Genomic DNA, 18,613 nt, shown 5'->3' with positions numbered 1-18,613 from the left:
ATTTTTTTACATGAAATTACAAAGTGGACAGAATGTGGGGCTACTTAGTTGGATAGCGACATCAGAAAAAATGTTAAAAAATTAAATTAATAGATATAATTAACCGTTTCAACTCGCTTTTGTCTAATTGTTGACCAAAGTTACCAAAAGAGAAGAAAGTTACGCATCATTTTTTTTATTATCTCATAAATTTTGAACTCAAAAAACAGGAAACTCCACATAGGCTTTCCGATTCAACATTAAAATCCTGATGCAATGGCGTAAAAACCAAAGGAATATTTACAAAAGCATTGAAAATCGTTTAAATGACACTTTTTGATGTTGTTTCTGTACACATTGCGCTTGGAGAACTGGAATCCTTGCAAAGCCATGAAAAAAAAAACAACCTCATTCTAGCATTGAAATAGAAGACAGTTTCACCACAGTGCATTCATGCGTCCATGATGGGGGCCCAAAAACGATATATATTTTTTAAAAAAACTACATAAAAAAGAAAGACATCATAAAATTGGTGATTACATAAGTTGGTTGCCATCGAAGCAACCGACACAAACATCAGCTTAACGACTGAGCCCTGTGAGCGCCAAAACAGGCACAACCAGTTCGTGACTAAGTCCAGTTATGTTTTATTATTATTTTGCACACTAAAGGGAAGTTTTGACTTGTATTCACAAAACTTGAGGAAAAAAAAAAACGTCAGGTATAAATCTAAATACATTCATTGTTTTTTTTCTTCTCGCAGATACACGTATGCACATTAGGTATATAAACAATATTTACAGTACATGAGAGCGGGGGCGGGGCATCCACCTGTCCCACAGGAAGTTCGGAAAATTTTCACGGAAAAAGGAAGTATGAAAATGATGTTACAATGTTTACTAAGCCAAAGAATTTTTTTAATTGCTCTGCCGAGGAAGGTTATGCGATTTTTTTTTTTCTTTGCCGTTTGTTAAAAACGGAACATATTCCGACGGGATATTGTGTATACGTAGTGCATTAGCCAAAGAAGAACACAATAAATTATTTGTGCTACTAGTTGAAATTGCATAAAAGCACCAATCTTGATGTTGATTTTTTTTGTTTGTAACATAACCAATTTTGAGGACATTTCGAGGTACGCTGAAACATGTGAATATTTTTTAAGGTTTTACATTCCCCATTCATCAGCGGACTTTTTTTTTTTAGTTTGTCATTGCCAGATGTGAACAATTCGGACAAAATCTCAAAGAATGGTGGTGCGTGCTCCAAGAAAGAAACTGGTTAAATTTCTTGTGTGAATCTGAGAATGATTTTTTTTTGTCTTCGTACAACTCGCCATTATTTAGTCAAAATTTTAAACAAAGGCTACGTGTGAGCCAAGGACAAAATTTTGGCCTTGGCAAAAGTTTCACACTCAATTTGTGACTTTCCTTTTTTCTATAAATTAAAAAACCTGATTTGGACAAAATTTGTGGAAAGGTGGTCATTTGTCAAGTTGCAAATGTAGCCAATTTTGACCACATTTTTCGGAAAGATGTTTTGTGGTTAGGAAAACCCAGAGAAGAAAAATAAAGTGAAATTTTCCGACTTGTCCGCGCTTCCTGCGTAGGATCCGACAGGGCTCTCTTTTCTCAGTTCTGGTGCCGTTTCATGTGCAGGGCCAGGTGATCCGAGCGCGAGAAGCAGCGGCTGCATGCCACGCACTTGAAGGGTTTGGCGCCCGTGTGTTTGCGGTAGTGCCGGGTCAGCTCGTCCGAGCGGGCGAAGCGCCAGTCGCAGTTGTCCCACGTGCAGCGGTACGGCTTTTCGCCTGACAAACACAACAAGGCAGCACAGTCAAACAATATTTTGACGCAAGATATTGGCAAAGCACTACTTTTGTCGGAGTTAAGCTCTTCAACTTGGCAGCAACGTGCCACAAGAAAAGCCGTAAAGCACTACTTTTGTCTCCAATAAGCGGCAATGTGACAAAATGGGATTAGTGTAACCGAATAATATCTAGAAAACAAGCTAGTTTTTTAAATTTAAATGCGATCAGTTCTGTAGCAAGCTAACATGCTAACTTCACAAAACTTAGTCAGTTTATCCAATAATGGCAAGTAAACATGAAACTACCCTAAAGGCGATAGACACATTTAATGGCTAGCAAACATGCTAACTTCACAAAATATAACTAGTTTTATATATATATATATATATATATATATATATATATATATATATATATATATATAATAGCAAGCTAACATGCCAACGTCCAAAATGTGATCAGTTAATCCAAATGGTAAAATAACATGCTTCATTCAACTACTTTAAAAAAAAAAATTGATAAATTTTTCCCAATTAATCTAGCAAAAAACACCAACTTCATGAAATATGAGTAGTTTCCAAATATCATGAAAATATGCCAACGACAGAAAATGTAATCTTTTATTTTATCACCGTCTAGCAAATCTGCTAATTTACCCACAAAGGTGATCCATCTATTCAATCAAAAACTAGCAAACACACCAAATTCAAAAAATGTGATTTAGTTTATGCGAACCAGCTAAGTGACATGCTAACTGAACCATTAAAAGTAAAAAATTGATTAAAAAAATTAATAAATAAATAAATAAATAAAGGTACAATTGGTGAATTAGCCAAAAAAAAACTTGATTTTAATTTCCAGACTCAACGTGAGAAGTTGAAGACCAGGACAGGAAATGAATGCTTGTTCTCTTATTAAAAAAATTATAATTTGAAAAGGTGAAAAATAAGTCTGGCTCAATCTGACCAGACGTTCAATGAACCACACCCAAACGTTTGACATTTGAAATGTGCGGCTGCCAAAGTGCCAGCTAATCATCAACACTGAGTCAAAAGAAAAGGTTGAAAAAGGAAAAAGTTGAATGGGCTCCTATGCAAACATACCACAAGAAACACAAAAGATTAAAAAGCAGGAAGAGAGAAAACATACAAACTGAAAAGAAGATAAGAAAATTAGATATTAATTCAGTTAGTGTCACAAGCAATTCTTTTTTTGTTTTTGCAATTTGCAAACAGGTTGACTTTTCGATATTTACCCAAACAGTTGAAAAATAAGCTAGCGCACAAGTTAACCTCACAGAATGCCATTAGTTAATTCAATAAACAGGTAGCATATGAGCTAAAACAATTGCTAAATTCCTAAAATAGGAACACTTTAGCAAAGTAACACCTGATAAACATTTTAAATCTCTATAATATGACTTAACCGATTAAGAAAAAACAGGCAGCAAAAGTGCTACATTTCCAAAGTATGATTAAATATCAGATTAACACCTGGACTACCTGAATTTTCAAAAATGTGATTCATTTATCCAATCAACATCTTGCAAAATTTCAATTTCCTACATTGCCAGAAAATTTGAAGTTGGCCAATTTGGTTTAGTCTTGTTTTTCACTTAGTAAATGTGCAATCGTCCGAAAATGTCATCAGTATGTCCGATTGACAGCTAATCAACTAGCTAACTCCCCCAAATTCCACAAGTTTATTTGACTAACCGCTATTAAATGAGCTAGCAAAATCGTTAACGTCCTAAATTGTGATCAGTTTATTGGAAAACTGAATGTTACTAATTCAATATACAACTAGCAAACATGCTAACTTCAGAAAATAGAATCACTTCATCCAAATAACAGCCAGCTAACTTGCTAAATTTGATCCAAACAGACATGCTAACTTTCAAAAGCATGATCTCCTGTGGTTTTATCAAGTCGTAGTGGGTTTCCTCGGATGAGAATCCTCTTAAGGCAATCCTTCTATCAGCGAGTCTTTCTGGCTGTTTGGGTCATCAAGCGCTAATTACCGACGCCGATTAGATTAGCGTGTGGCTATTGACCAATCAATCAATCACGACTTGGGCAGTCATTAGCGGCGACGGGGAGAGTCCAAAGAGCAGCAGGTGACCACAATAAACTGACGTTAGCGGCAATTTACAAGCGTTTCAAAATATTGCTTTCGGAACAATAGAAAACAATAGAATACAATGCAGGATGTATAGTCAGCGGGCCCCACACAGGTGTGTTTGGTCAAAAGCGTGGTCGCCTGACACAAATTAGTCTCCTCCAGGGTGCGCAAATTGGCGGCTGAAATCCGACTCGCGCTGAACAAACACTCTCGGCTGGCGTACTTTTCTTAATAAAAAGGGAGGTAAATGGTCTATAAATTATACGTCTACACATACAGAAACTGTTAGAAAAAAAAAAGAAACTGTTAGAAAATAAATTGTTACAGATGCCATGCGCATTGTCCTGAATTTTTACGTGTTCTTTCTATCATACAAGTTGACCGTGTAGACGTCTAAGTAGGACTTCAGAATGTCATTAAAAAGCATTTGAAGCTCAACTGTTTGAGCAGCTGGCAAATTCGAAACCTGAAACACTCGCGCACACACACGCTAATCTAACATGTCTGCGCGTAGACGCGGCTTCTAAAACGCAGAAAGAGCCCTGGCAAACACCGCAAAACAAAACGCGGCAGAAGTGCATCCATCATTCCCTCGCGCACACAAAAGGCTTTTGTGTGCTTTTTAGAAGAGCACTGACGTTTCTTTTGCAATAGGATTGAAAAAGAGCAACGACTGATGTCATCCACTTTGCTCAAAAGCTACAAAGTTGAGCCTTACTTACATTTTGCGATCTCACAACAATGCAATAATGTTAAAAAATAAATGTTTTATGACAGCCAGAGTTTGACCAATGAAATTGATTTCTTCTGTTTCTGTGCAGTGCGACCTATCTTTCTAGACATCGTGGCGGGGAACCCATTCCTCCATTCCGGCTCCTTCATTCCTCTATAGACAAATCTTGTATCACAATAGTGACATTTTATGACTACCTACACATGCTTTTACTGAGGCAAAGAGCAAACACTTAACAGGCTTCTCCAGGACTCCCATAAAGTATTTATCAGCTCACCTAGTGTTTGGAAAGAGGGCTGGGGGGGTTGGCGAGTGGGTGGGGGTCAGAATGCACAAGTCCACGGTCAAGGTTGATCCCCCACACCCACACACACATAAAGGGAGGGGCCAACTGTTACGATAACACTTGTGAATGACTTGATCACTTGTCACAAAGTCCGTTAAGCTTGTTTACATCCACGGAAAAATGACATCAAGCTAAGCTAACGTAGCAAATGTTAGCGTCGCCTGATGACAGAGAGCAGGCAATTTAGCACCATAGCCATGGTTCAAAAGCAATATGCCGGACGGTCCTCATTAGCTCAGCTGGCTAAGCTCGCTAGCGCTACAGAGCAACTCATTGAAGCTAATGACAGTATCGCATTATTTTACAAACAATACGAACGAGTACATTCATCAGCTTGGCGCAGCCAAATTATGTTTGATTTTTGATGGAAAGATGCGAGCCGAGATTTGAATCCAGAACATCTTGAATGCGTGGCAGACTCGCCAACTACTTGCTGGACCGATCCGTTACGAAGCTCTTCATTCAGTCCTGGTCTACCGCTTAACCTGTCAATCAGGCGCAGGGTATTTCACACCTGATTTTATGGCAATAGAAGTCAGGTAAAGATATGAGTAATTTAGCCATGTACGTTTTTTGGACTTCATGGCATACCTGAAGCAGCGATTTGAACCCATAGCCACTAAACTGTGAGGCAGCCGCGTTGACCACATACCCTAACCGTTTCGTCACAGAAACAACCATTCATCATAGTGTTTGCTAAAATATTTCTGCACAAACACTAGCGACAGCATACGAGGTTCTTCTTTTGCTCCATTTAGCCGTCAGTAAAGACCTCGTCGTTCCACATACTCCAGTCATGAGTCATCGCCATCAACCAAACCAAAAAAACAAGACAGGACAAGTGCCATTCAGTAAAACCCGCTCATGAGACTCTCTGACCACACTGAAACCTTTAGACCAAATTTTTCATCCTCATAGATATCGCTCGTGTTCAGACAGATAGCTAGACTATGTACCAGTCATACCTACCACAATAAATATGTAAACAGGTAAATACTATTATGGGAGCTATATACTGTAGCTTTCGCGATACATATGGATAGAGAGCTAGAGCTAAATCCTGATAAGGTGGCGAGCTAGCTTTTGTGATAGGTAGACAAATAGATAGATTCGAATAACATGGCTAGCTACCTTCCCATGTAGCAAGATGAAAGCTATGTGCCTCGCAAACTTCCCAGATAAATGAAGTGGTTTGCTATCTTCAAAAGGTAAAGATTAGATACATATATAATACATTAATAGCTAAATGCTAATTCGGTCGCAAGACACTTTAGCTACTTTGTAGGTACATCGCTGAATTTAGATAGCTAGCATTGCTACCTCCGGCTACATTTTTTTGTATGTTTGACTTTCTCACAACTGTTGTTTACCATGGGAACTTTCCCACAGGATCCGTCAGTGTTATCTATTTATGACATTTACACTCTTTCAGCATCACATTTTGGAGTATATCGCCATCATACAAAACACACACACACACACACACAAAACAGAAATGAGAGTGATGGGAATCCCAAGGTTTCACCTTTCATGGTGGATATCGAAACCGGTCTTCCCCTTGCATACGACAACAACGCCCCTACCCCTCAATCTTCTTCTGAAAAGGACTAAAAAGCAGGAGTAACTGGTTTTAGCCTTAGCTATTCTTCGTTTCTCTTTCCTCACGTCCACGCCCCCTTTTTGCTTTTTCTTTCTTGCCGGGCAGGTACGGACATGCGGCAGAGCCGGAGAAAAAGACGTGAATTCTTTGGCTGTTACTCCAGGATATTAGCGCACACTCTTACGCTCTTTTTGGGGGATTTTCTTTTCTTCTTTTTTATTTATTTTTTATTTTTTAATTACCTGTGTGCGTCCTCTGGTGCGCCTTCAGATGTGAGCTCTTTGTGTAAACTTTTGTGCAGTCTGGGAAAAAAAAAACACAGTGTGAGACAAGATGGCACAAAAAAGAAAACAAACAAGTTGAGCATCTTCATAACACGACGACAAAAGTAATTGGCACCTTTGATGAAAAATATGCATAAAAGTGTGTTTAACCCAGTTTCAAAAGAGGGAGAGTACATGGTGTACACATTGCGCTCGAGACCTCTGCCAAGGAGGAAAAAGACGCTAAACACTTTAATTGGCAAATTAACTGTAAAATTAAATCTGTCAATGAGTCCACTGACTATGAAAGTTTCATAGCCTCACCAATGCGAGCTAAATAGTGCTAAGGTAGTTTAATGGGTACTTCACCAGATAGATGCAAGAAAAGCTGGCCCGTACCTTGACAGGCAGCTAACTAGCCATATAGCTTGTAGCTATCTGACTAACTGCTACTACTACTAACTAGCCTCAATATAATGACAAATAAATGTTAATCAGGTTTTTAACTAGCTTTCAAGTTAGTCAGATGCTAACTTGGTAACTCTGTATGTACAGTGGAGCCCTGCTGTTAGCAGGAAATACGGACAGAATAGCGAAAATCTGCTTACAATTGATGGCCAGTATAAATACATTGGGGAATATATATATATATATATATATATATATATTTTTTTTTTAATCCCTCCAAATTATTTCCCATTGAGATTCATTGGGGACAAATAATTTAAATACCCCCCCCCCCCCAAAACTTAAACAAAAAAAGCTGCTAAATTTCTATCAGCTATTGGTGTCGAACCGCGCAATATGTAGGGGTCCACTGTATATTGACTAGCTTTAAAAGGCTATCTGAGGTAGGCTAAAGACCTGGATAGTCGCAGAAATGAATTCTCCTCTTCTCCAGCTCCGGGTTGTTCCGCCGATTGTATTTAGGCCCTGTCAGGACGCCCTGGCCATGCATCATCAGCATAGCGTGAGAAGACAACCCCGTGACTTTTATTCCGCCCAGAAGATGCTGTTGGTACGGTGGTGGCGGCTGGCTCGCCAGACTCAGCAGCTCGGCCTGAGCCTCAGGACTGCCTGGTTGTGAGTTCGGTGGCGAGGGAGGCAGACTGTGGGGGCCCGCATGATGGGCGGCGGATGCCTGGTAATAACCGTGGTGCGCCCCCAGATGGTGCTCAGCTAACATGTAGCCGCCAACACTGCTGGCATTGCCAAGGTTCAGCATGGTCCGAGAACCAGACGCTGAGGGTCCAGAGTGGGACAGAGTCATGGTGAGGTCTGCTGTGCTGTTGACTGGCATGTGGTAGACCTGCGGTTGAGGAGGCTGGGGTCCTATGTGAAGCTCTGTGTCCAAACTCTGCTGCTGTTGGGACCCACTCGAAAGGGTGACGCCTGAGCTCAGGTCTGGTTTGATGAAAACACTGTTGGCCACAGGTGGCACGTTGAACACCGAGGTGAAGTCCGGCAGGGCCTGGGTGCTGGCGGAGGAACAGGGCACCTCTAGTCCGGGCTCTATCTTAATCTGCGTGGGGGCCAGGGTCTTCGAGTTGGGGCGATAGAGGCCCGTGCGCAGGTGGGCGGAGCCAGGGAGGATGAGGTTGATGTTGAGACTGTAAGGGGCGCCGGGCTTGTCCTCGGAGAAGTACTCGTCTACCACCGAGGCGCTCTCCCGCCGATACTTCTTGTCACTCAGGTCGATGGCGGGACTCAAGAGCGAGCTGGTGATCTGGGGGAGGTATTTATCCATCTCCAACTGGGCCTGGAAGGATGAGTTGCAGACAATAAGAACAAGAAGCCTCTTTTGCACAGATATCCCTTAAAAGTCATGAATCAGGTGAGTAGTGTCAGCATTTATTCACAAGGAACCCAGGGAAGCGGGATAGTGTCATAACTGTGCTCTTTCAGGAAATGTTACCGTGAAGTATTTACTTTATTCCCCAGTTTCCCAGCAATCCAGATTACCCTTGCACCTAGGTGCTGTGCTCTTTGTTACGGTTCTGACAATACAGCCAAAGGCAGAAAACCAGGGTGAAAATGGGGTCTAAAGGGGGCTTCAGGCAATTTCTTTTATTAAACCGCCAAGGTTGGAAACTGCCTGTTCATCTTCATCCCACCTCTGACAGTACCTCCGAAGCCATCAAATATGTTGGCACTTAATCCTCAACAGTGACATGGGGAAAAAAAATACCTCAGTACACGCAAAACTGTCCTGTCAACTTAGTCCCCATTTCTGCATTTGTCACGCCTCTGTTACACGTGTCGCATTTTTACGCTGGAAAAGCTACCTCTAGCGAGCTAAATTCTCGGGTTGACTTCAAACATCTATTCCCGTGTCTGTGCCATTTAAACAGAACAGCAACATAGAAAATTGGCATTAAAGATGGTGTCCCCACATTCTTTACATTTCTGACACCAAGAGTCATTTGATTTATTATTTTTAGTGATTTATTTCATGGGGCACATAAGGTTGTGCTTCACAAATTCCACCTGGCTCCTAGCTGGCTCTCCATGTCCTTTTTCTGCAAACCCTTACTAATAATCCAAAACAAGCCTCGTTATCTCTTGCTCCATCGGAAGGTCATAAAATACCAGCGCCAGGCGAATGACCACCATTTTCCCCGCATTCCTTGGAGCCATAAAGGGCAACTGATGTGCAGATGCGGCCATTTTGTGTCGCAACGGCTATGAACTACTGAACTCTATGCCGGCCATTTGTGTCAACTTCGCTTCCATATTTTCAACCATTTTAGCTGCAAGTTTAATAAATTGTATGCTTTTTTATATCCTGGCCACTTATGGCCACTTATAAAACCACGAAAACTACATTTTAAAATTTTGGGAATCATACAATTTGACCAAAATAGCTACAAACAAGCTAAACTAGTAATACACATGCTACAAAGCCACGACCACTTTGTCAGTGTTTTGAATGGAGAACAATAGCGGCAAGGTTCATGCCTTATAAATCACAACGCTTTGATCTGAACAAACTTGAAGTCACCTAAGGATCAACTGTTGGATGGACCGAAAGTATGGAAACTCCCCCTCGTCCAATAAAGTCAAAAAGGGAGCTGATAAGCGACTCTTACTGTTTTGTTATCGTTGGACGCCAGGATTCATAGCGGGATCAGTCGAGCGCCTTCTCCAATTATTAACCGAATATGGATGCCTGGAGACATTGTTCAAACCACACAGAGATGGGTTTTGTTTTCTTGCGCTTGTACACTAGGTGACCGGCTACTTTGTTTATCCAAAACATTCTTAACAGTCATACTTAACGACTTAAACAAACTCAAATGTGTGTTTTTCTGCTCCTTTTTGGAATCCATGTCAAGCCAAATCAGAAAAACAGCACACACGAGACCTTTCATTTTCTGAAGTTGTGTTTTAAAAACGATGGGCTACATTAAACATTTAAATTGTTAGGCTACATGGTGTTAGCTAAGCATGCTGATAATGACATGCTGGAGGGTGAGCCATTACAGTAATGTCTGGACTTTAAGGCGCACCTGACTATAAGCCGCGCTAGCTAAAATTTGGGGAATACTCGAGTTTGTTACTCATGTTTTTGTTGTTTTAATGTTACCACACGGGGGTTCCGCTATTTTCTTTCCCATAATGAGGGCGCAAATTGTCTCACTCTCGTTCTGTCTCTCCTACTGTATTTGGGCTCACTTGGTTTGTTCTGCTCTGCCTGACGCTCTTGCGCTTCCTTTATAGTGCACCGCCTTGTGATCTGATGAATAAGCCGCAACATTTTATTAGCCGCAGGGTCGAATGGAAGTGAAAAAAAGTAACATTTTATAGTCCAGAAATTACTGTAGTTTAAATGTGAAGTCTATCTAAGTATTTGTACTAAATTATTGATGTAAGACATTGAGCTAAACTTACTGTGTAATAATGTGTTAGCTAAACATGCTAAAAATCTGAAATACTTGAGGGCTAGTCATTATGTTCACAAAAAAATCCAAGTTAGTTGCCTCCCTGTATGCTGCACTTTTCCAGCGAATTTTTTTTACGCTGCATTATGTGTTCTAAGCATGCTAATCCGAGGTGCTCAAGGGTTAGCCATTAGCCAGAACTCAAAGCCTGGCAAAATCAGATGTATTAAAAACGTTTGAGGGTGAGTCACTAGCCCAAACACAATAATTAAATTTTACTACAAGCATGAAAAAAACATGGCGTTATCTCACTGACTCACGACACTGGTGTCATGTTACACAATGTTTCGCTAAGAATGCTAATAATCTGTGTTAGCACTCAACCCAAACATTTAGTATTTGGTTGTTTGCAGTCAATTGCTATATTTCAAATTATGTTATTACTTAACACGCGATGACTACTATGAATGTAAATAAACAAAAGATAAGATATTAACAAGCAGACATTTTTCAAGTGTTGTTCATCGAAACAGTAGGAATATTTTTCTTCCGATGTCTTGGTCGGATTAACTTTCTCATCGTAAGTCGCTCACCTTCATTCCAAACATGATTTTTTTTTTTTAACAAAACTTTTGTTGTACTTGGGCTACTTTCTCAGGCCGCCTTCTTTTTGTTCTTGGTGTCTATTTTTACTTGACAGAGTTTTACGTTTCACTGCATCGTTTGAATGCCTCCGGCCTTTGTTTTTGGCTTGGTTGAGTGCGTTGGCTTCCAGCGACACACCCGTGTGGAGGGAACTCTGTGTTTGTTGTTTGAGTAGCATGCGCGTTGTTAAATTAAAGGATTGAGGTTTTACTTCATAATCGGGATTAAGAGCTATTTAAACGGAGGAAAACATCTTTTATTTCCTTCATTAAAACGGCGTCTTGTCCGGTCTTGTTGAATGCCGGATCAGAATTTTATGTCAGCATCAAAACCTTTGAGACTGTGCTGATATTTTATGACCTTCTGATGCAGTGAGCGATAACAAGGCTTGTTTTGAATTGCTATTATTCTCGTTTGCTTCCTCACATTACGATTTAACTCCACAATGAACACAACTATCTGGGAAATTGGTCTGCTAACATAGAAAACCTTGACTTGGTTATTTTTCATGACCTCCTGATAGAGCGAGGGATAACAAGTCTTGTTCTAAAAAAATAAGTTAAGTTCACTTCCTTGTATTAGCATTCAAATCCAAAATGAAAGTGACAAAAGCATTCAGGAAACAGGGGGGGGGGGGGGGGGGGTTTAACCTGATGATAATTTATTACCTTCAGTGGGAGTGAGTCTTATTTTAGATGATTATTAAGCTAAGATAACTAAATAAAAAAAACACTTTAACCATAATTGAAACTGATATGCTAGAACAGAAAATTGCAACATAGCAATATTTTATGACCTTTTGATGGAACAGGCCATAAGGCTTGTTTTAGATTATTAAGCATAAGTAAATAAGTTCGCTTCCTTGTAATAATTTTTCTGTTTTAGGGTACCAGTCATTCATGCTAACAGAAGGTAATAGTGTATGACTAAATTGTAATTTTTTTGGGTGTTAGATAAGCATGCTAATCTGAGTTGCTGCCACTGGTTTAGAGTCTGGTGAAGTATTTGTACTACGATCGTTAAAAGAATCTTAACGTTATCTTGTCGATTTACAACACTGTACTTAGCCTGAGTCATTTTCCAAAATGTGTTAGCTAAACATGCTAATAATATGAGAGCCTTGAGGGTTAGCCATCAGCTTCAAAACAAAATCTAGCCAAGATTTATTTTTATTTTTTTTAAATTTATCATTATCTCACCAATTTACCACACTGAGCAAAAGCCATTATCCATGGTGTGTTAGCCTAAGGTGCTAATTTGAATAAGAGACTGCAACTCACTTGCTTGCATTATTTTTCTTTCCTTGTATATCGCAGATTTGTATGGTCACTTGTAGAGCTCAATCTTTTATCACCCAAAGACCAAAATAGCATTTGAAGACGAAGGACGGCAACAACATTTTCACAGACAAAACAAAAAGTTAAGCTGCTTAAAGAGTGAGTAGTCTGTGTGTCATCAACACACACAACAGTACATGATGGGTAATCGCGACATGAGTTAACCAAAGAACCAAAGCAACCAGAGAACAAGTCAAAACTCAAGTTTAACGCAATATTGGAAGTCGTCGCAATTCTCAAATTGTTCATTATTTAAAAAAATTAAGTTGACCTTGTGCTCAAGCTAATGTTAACCATCTAGCATCTTGGTGTAGCATAACAAATTAAATTGTTTAGCATAGTATCATAAATCAGCTTTAGTAAAAATATAGATGACTTTGCTCAATTTTGTATTCGAGCTAACGGCTCACCATCAAGTTGCTGAGATAATGCTAGCATCTTCTGGCATAATAACGCTAATCTGTATTTTTATTTTTGCCACAAAATAAAACAATGAAATATATGTAAAACTTTTATTTATTATTCATTTTAAAAACAGTACAGCCATTTCATATGTGAATTAAAAAAAAAATAGAATCCTTAGTAGGAAAGAAAGCACACTTTAACACCCTTTTTTCCACAACAGCGCCACCTGCTTGGCATGGCCACCGGTGGTACTCCACTATCCTTTATAAGAATGCAGGTGCGTAGTGCAATCCTGCGTCGCTGCTTTGCTTGCATGCAAATGCTGCGTGCACGTTGTCGTGGAAGTCAAATGGTTAGTCAAAAAATGTCGCGGAAAAGAACGACCGGCACAATTACAATCCCCCCACCCCTTCCCCAAACGTCTCTACTCCAGAGCCGTATCTGAATATTGATCTGCGGGAGATCATTAGGTGTGACCGTCAGGTTACTGTGTAACCGGCCCCGTCGTCTTACGGACGCTGATATCACGGCTAAAGAATCCGGTGAGTGCCTTCATATGGGTTACTCATTCCGCAGTTACATGTGGAGGGGACATAAATGTCATTCGTGCTGCGATGGAACGTCTTCATCAAAGCGACATTAGGCTACTCCAATGGGGTTCTATCCCATTGTGTTAAACATAAAGCCAGTGTGAAAGTGGTCTTAACTTTATCAACTTTTTCAGGTCCACTCCAAGATGCAAGCACAAGAACAATGCGGCAAAACAAAAACAAGCATGTGTGACGGGTAAACCCTACAACACCCCCCACCCCCACCACTGACTTAACCCCCCTACCCCTTCCCCCGCTGCTTTACTTTCTCATGGCGGTGGGCCTTTGACGGCGGTGCCCCGAGGCGGCTTATGGAGATGTGGGCCCTGCTCAGACAGGTCGGACCGCATACTGCTGTCACGGCACAGACACTTACTTCAAACAACAAAGAAAGGAAAAGAAACGACCAAAAAGAGGTCGAAAAACGATGACTGGCATATGGCAAAAAAAATAAACTAATAGGCTAACTGTTAGCATTAATAGTTCGAGGGGTGGGCAACGTGAGGCACGTGGGTCATGTCATGGCCTCACAAGAGCGCTTAACACGGTCCACTGTGCAAACTCTACAAAACTAATGTTGTTAGCAGAAGATTTAATCCACAAATTGACATGATATTTAATAATAAATAATTTTTTTTTCTTTCTTTTTTTTTCAGGAGTATAATAAATAATTTCTAATAATATAATTTTATGACAACTGCTTTCACTCAATCCAAATTATAAATTTGCATTGACAATAAAATCACTCTTAAATAAAAAATAAAGTATGGTAAAATCGTTTATTTAAGTGAATTTTATTTGTGCTTTTATTTTTGTGCTATTCTGTAATTTTTATATTTTTCTTTCCTATCACTAATTACATCACGAGCGTTAACTTTTACAATTCCTATTGTAACGCTTGCTACGAGCTTGACATCTTTTCATAGCATTCAGCATTGTAACAATTACCTTTAACATCTTTTACATCAATTAGCAGATGATGTAATTTAGGACAATTTGATTTACAGCTTTCATCAACATTTTAGACAATCAGCATCAATGCTGTTTACGGTTATTGTCAATGTACAAGAGTGTTAGTTGACGTCCTTTTATGACAAATAATATCATTGCCTTCTGTTTTCAACAATTAGTGTCAATGTATTTTACAACACTAGCATCTACTTTTTTAACCAAAAAAAAAGTGTCATTGTCATTTGACACTTATTCAGGACAACAATTTGCATTATCAACATCTTTAATGACAATCAGCGCTGACGTATTTTACACTTAATATTGACATCCCTTCGGGCAATTAGCATTACAGTCTCTTACCAATTACCTTCAACTTCTTTTTACAATTAGCATCTATGTCTCTTTCATGCCAAGTTCTTTTAGCAACAGTTAGCATTTGCATATTTTACAACAACTACAATTATGTCTCTTAATGACGATTTTGGTCTTTTATAGTAATTTGTGTCTTAACAACTATCTCTTTTGTCTTTACATGTGGGCCCTCCAAACGATTAATGTTGAAGTCTTTTAGCAACAATTAGCATCAATGTCTTTTTTTTCGGCAATTAGTGCTATTTATACCTCAGTTAGCATCGTCTTCAACACCAGCTAGCGTCACTCCGCAACGAAATGTGCGTCCCTTGCAGAAGTTTACCCACGCCCCACTGCAGTTAAGTAAGTATTTGCAGCCTCATAGCTTAAACAACGACAAAACAAGGCGTAAAATTCACAAGGTATAAATCCACACGCCTCGGGTTCGCCACTCGGGATCTCCTATTTATTAGCAATTAAGTAGCAAATGCTGCGTTAAACTTTAGTCAACTACAATCATGTGATCACATGAGTAACACGATGTTCCACCATAAATAGGTTACATGTGGGGGGGAATAAAACAACACTATGAACGCGATCATTTTGTGTTTAATTATAACACGTAAGCACGTATCGTAGTTTATAATGCTGTCTAACTTGTCAGGTGTCCAGCAGGACTTTAACCCGCAGCCGCACAGGTGAGCGAGCATACATCACGAAGTTGATTGAGAGCGAGGAACCGGAGCTCCGGTTCACATTGACGGGTCGGCGGAGACTCTCACCCCGGGTTTAACGTCCTCAAACACGGATGAGTCCTCGGCACCGTCCCCAGCTCCGGACATCCTCACCGGCTTTAGCTGCGTGAAAACCACCCGCTCGTCGCTCATCCTCTGCGGCGGATTCATGACCGGCCCTACACTCGCTGCCATTTCAAAACGTTCCCTTAAGGTGAAATTCTTGTTTTAAAAACACATATAGGCTGTTGTTGTTGTTGTTGTTGTTTTGGAGTTATATTTACCGCAGCTGAAAGAAGCCACACAGTAAGTCCAGCAGTCTTCCGCGCTGTTCTCACCTGCTGTCTTTTACCTGGACTCAAGTATACACACATACTACCAATCAGAGGAGGGGACCAGGGGAGCTGGCCAATCGGCTGCGAGGTGGTAGGCGGGACTTACCTGAGCGTAAGCAAGATGTGAAGTGCACGTCTCCAAAATGGCACAGATTTGCTCATCTTAAACACACTAATAAATTATATTTTCACTTATTAATGTTTGCCATTTTTTGAGTCAGTTCAGGTCTTCTTTTCTGGTTGTATATATATTAAAAAAAAAGATTGTTTTATAAGAGTTATTTTCAATTTTATCATTGTACATTTAAAAAAGGGGGATTTAAAACACAGTTTTAAATATTGAAATTATATATTTTTTTTATCTTGTGAATGATTTTAAACCTAACAACAAAAAAACAATAATAACTACTTTTGTACTTGATCATTTGTTATGATTTTTATAGTTGCTGAGTATTTGGACACTTTAAAAATGGTGTAAAGAAATATGACAAAGAAACAAAAATAAATCATGAATCAATAAAATAAATTGTCTGAATTTTTTAACCAAAAATATATTTAATACATTTAAAAAAAAAAATGTTTTGTGTGTTATTGTCCAAGTATCTATCTACACACTATTTAATGACGAAAGAAAAAATAGAGCTGCACAGATGCCACTTTTTTTTTTTTAATGAGTAGTGCTTACACTCGAGTACTCACCAAAATTGAATCCCAATACTTGATAATGTTATAATCTTAACTACATTTTGCAAATGATGAAATATGAGTATGAAAAATGTGAAATATTTTTATTTTAATCAAGTATTACTCAAAAACAAACGTTTATTGAATATGGCACTTTTTACTTAAATGCACCACTTTTTACAGTATCATCTTCTCATTACCGACATTTTATCATCAAACTGCATGTTCCTTGAACAGTCTTGCCATACATATCACTTAAATGTATGTAACACAAGGTATTTCAGTTATGTGCTATCTCAGTCTGAACACTAGGGACCACTATGTAAAAGGTGTGCATACAGTGACCAAAAAGAGTCTGGTATTAACGTTTTGTGTGTTAACTACAAAAAAAGTGAGTGTAAAGAAATACAAGAATGTTTTTTGACAGTATCACAAGTTATAAACTGCAAAATAATAATAATAATGAAAAAAATGCCACTCCAAATTCCCATCAGTGATAATATTGAGAACCATTACAGATGTACAGTATGTTTTTCCTCAGACCAGGCAGGAACTTTTCTATTCTCGTCTTCCCGCATGCTTTGCTTAGCATAACGTTATAAAAAAATAATAACACTGGGAGGATCCCATTGCCCTTTTAATTTCCATTTAATTGCTGTCAAATGAAACATAATTGCACTACGGTTTATGTTGGATTCACGTCAACAAGAAACAACGCGATAGATTCCAGTTAACATTTGTCGCTCATAGATTCCAGTTAACATTTGTCGCTCAAAACTAGCATTACCCTTACCACTTTTTCCTGCAAGTCTGAACCCGTGCCAAGACTTCCAGCAAAAAAAAAAAGGGACTGATGATCACATATTTATTGTGTTCTGATCTAAGCGGCAACATGAAACTATCCTCAAGATGACAACTGGAATTGTTGCATTCCTCCCTAACGGCGACCTTTTGTAGCAGGCTAACGCCCTTTATTGATTTTGAGGACACGGATAGTAAACCGGCTACACGGTGGTGGCATTGTGTTAGCATTTTGGCTAAGGAGCTAACATTAAGGCAATGTTAATATTTTACGGATATAAAAGTGCAGTAGGTGTTCATTTTTGGTGGATTTTTCTGACTGTAATGACAATATGCTGTTGTTAGCTCATTAGCCAAAGTGCTAACATAATGCTGCTAATATGAGGAACGGTAACTACTAACTATCATTGGATAAAGCTATGCAGTAAGCGGCAAGGAAGCTAAAATGACAATATGCTGTTGTTAGCTCAATAGCCAAAGTGCTAACATGATGCTGCTAATGTGAGGAAAGGCAACTACTAACTATCATTGGATAAAGCTATGCACTAAGCGGCAATAAAGCTGAAATGTCGGTATTCTGTTGTTAGTGCATTAACCAAAAATGCTAAACTATGCTTTTAACATGAGGTCAAGCTAGTATCTGTGGATAAAGCTATGTGGCCATCCACATAGTTTTAGGATATTCAAAAATCAAAGTAATGGTATGCTGTTTTTAGCTTGCTAACCGAAAGGCTATGCTACTAACAAGAGGCCCAATTACAGCCTTGGATAATGCTTTACGGTCAGCCTCATCGCCATTTAATAAGTTAACTAAAATGTTAACATTATGCTACTAACATAATGTTATATGCCTGATTGTATAATCTGTAAAAATAATGCTATGCTATTTTAGCCTGTTAACCAAAATGCTAACACTATGTTACTAATGTAAAGTCTAGTTGTAAATCCCCGTATTAAATGATAATGATATTACATGTTAGCATTTGTGTATCCGTAGTAGTAGAGTGGGTGTGTCGAAAACGAGCGTCGCCATTGGTCACCCGGCCT

General features: G+C 39.2%; 1 protein-coding gene across 2 annotated transcripts; it reads right to left on the bottom strand.

Moving 5' to 3' along the window:
* Positions 1-159: 159 nt before the first annotated feature.
* On the bottom strand, positions 160-16,128 carry klf5l (Kruppel like factor 5 like). Of its 2 annotated transcripts, XM_077546130.1 has the most exons (5): positions 16,031-16,128; positions 15,795-15,954; positions 7,717-8,611; positions 6,832-6,891; positions 160-1,789 (listed from the first exon to the last, which is right to left on the bottom strand). In XM_077546130.1, exons 2-5 carry the CDS (start codon positions 15,939-15,941, stop codon positions 1,611-1,613), a joined length of 1,281 nt encoding a protein of 426 aa, XP_077402256.1. In that variant the 5' UTR covers positions 15,942-15,954; positions 16,031-16,128; the 3' UTR covers positions 160-1,610. The 2 variants fall into 2 exon arrangements, with proteins under 2 accessions (XP_077402256.1, XP_077402257.1); XM_077546131.1 differs by lacking the exons at positions 15,795-15,954; positions 16,031-16,128 and adding an exon at positions 15,283-15,784.
* Positions 16,129-18,613: the final 2,485 nt, after the last annotated feature.

The sequence above is a fragment of the Vanacampus margaritifer genome, chromosome 16, assembly GCF_051991255.1.
Source record: "Vanacampus margaritifer isolate UIUO_Vmar chromosome 16, RoL_Vmar_1.0, whole genome shotgun sequence".
Classification (NCBI taxonomy): domain Eukaryota; kingdom Metazoa; phylum Chordata; class Actinopteri; order Syngnathiformes; family Syngnathidae; genus Vanacampus; species Vanacampus margaritifer.
Note: the sequence above shows the minus strand (reverse complement) of the source record. Positions and strands in the feature narration are given on the sequence as shown.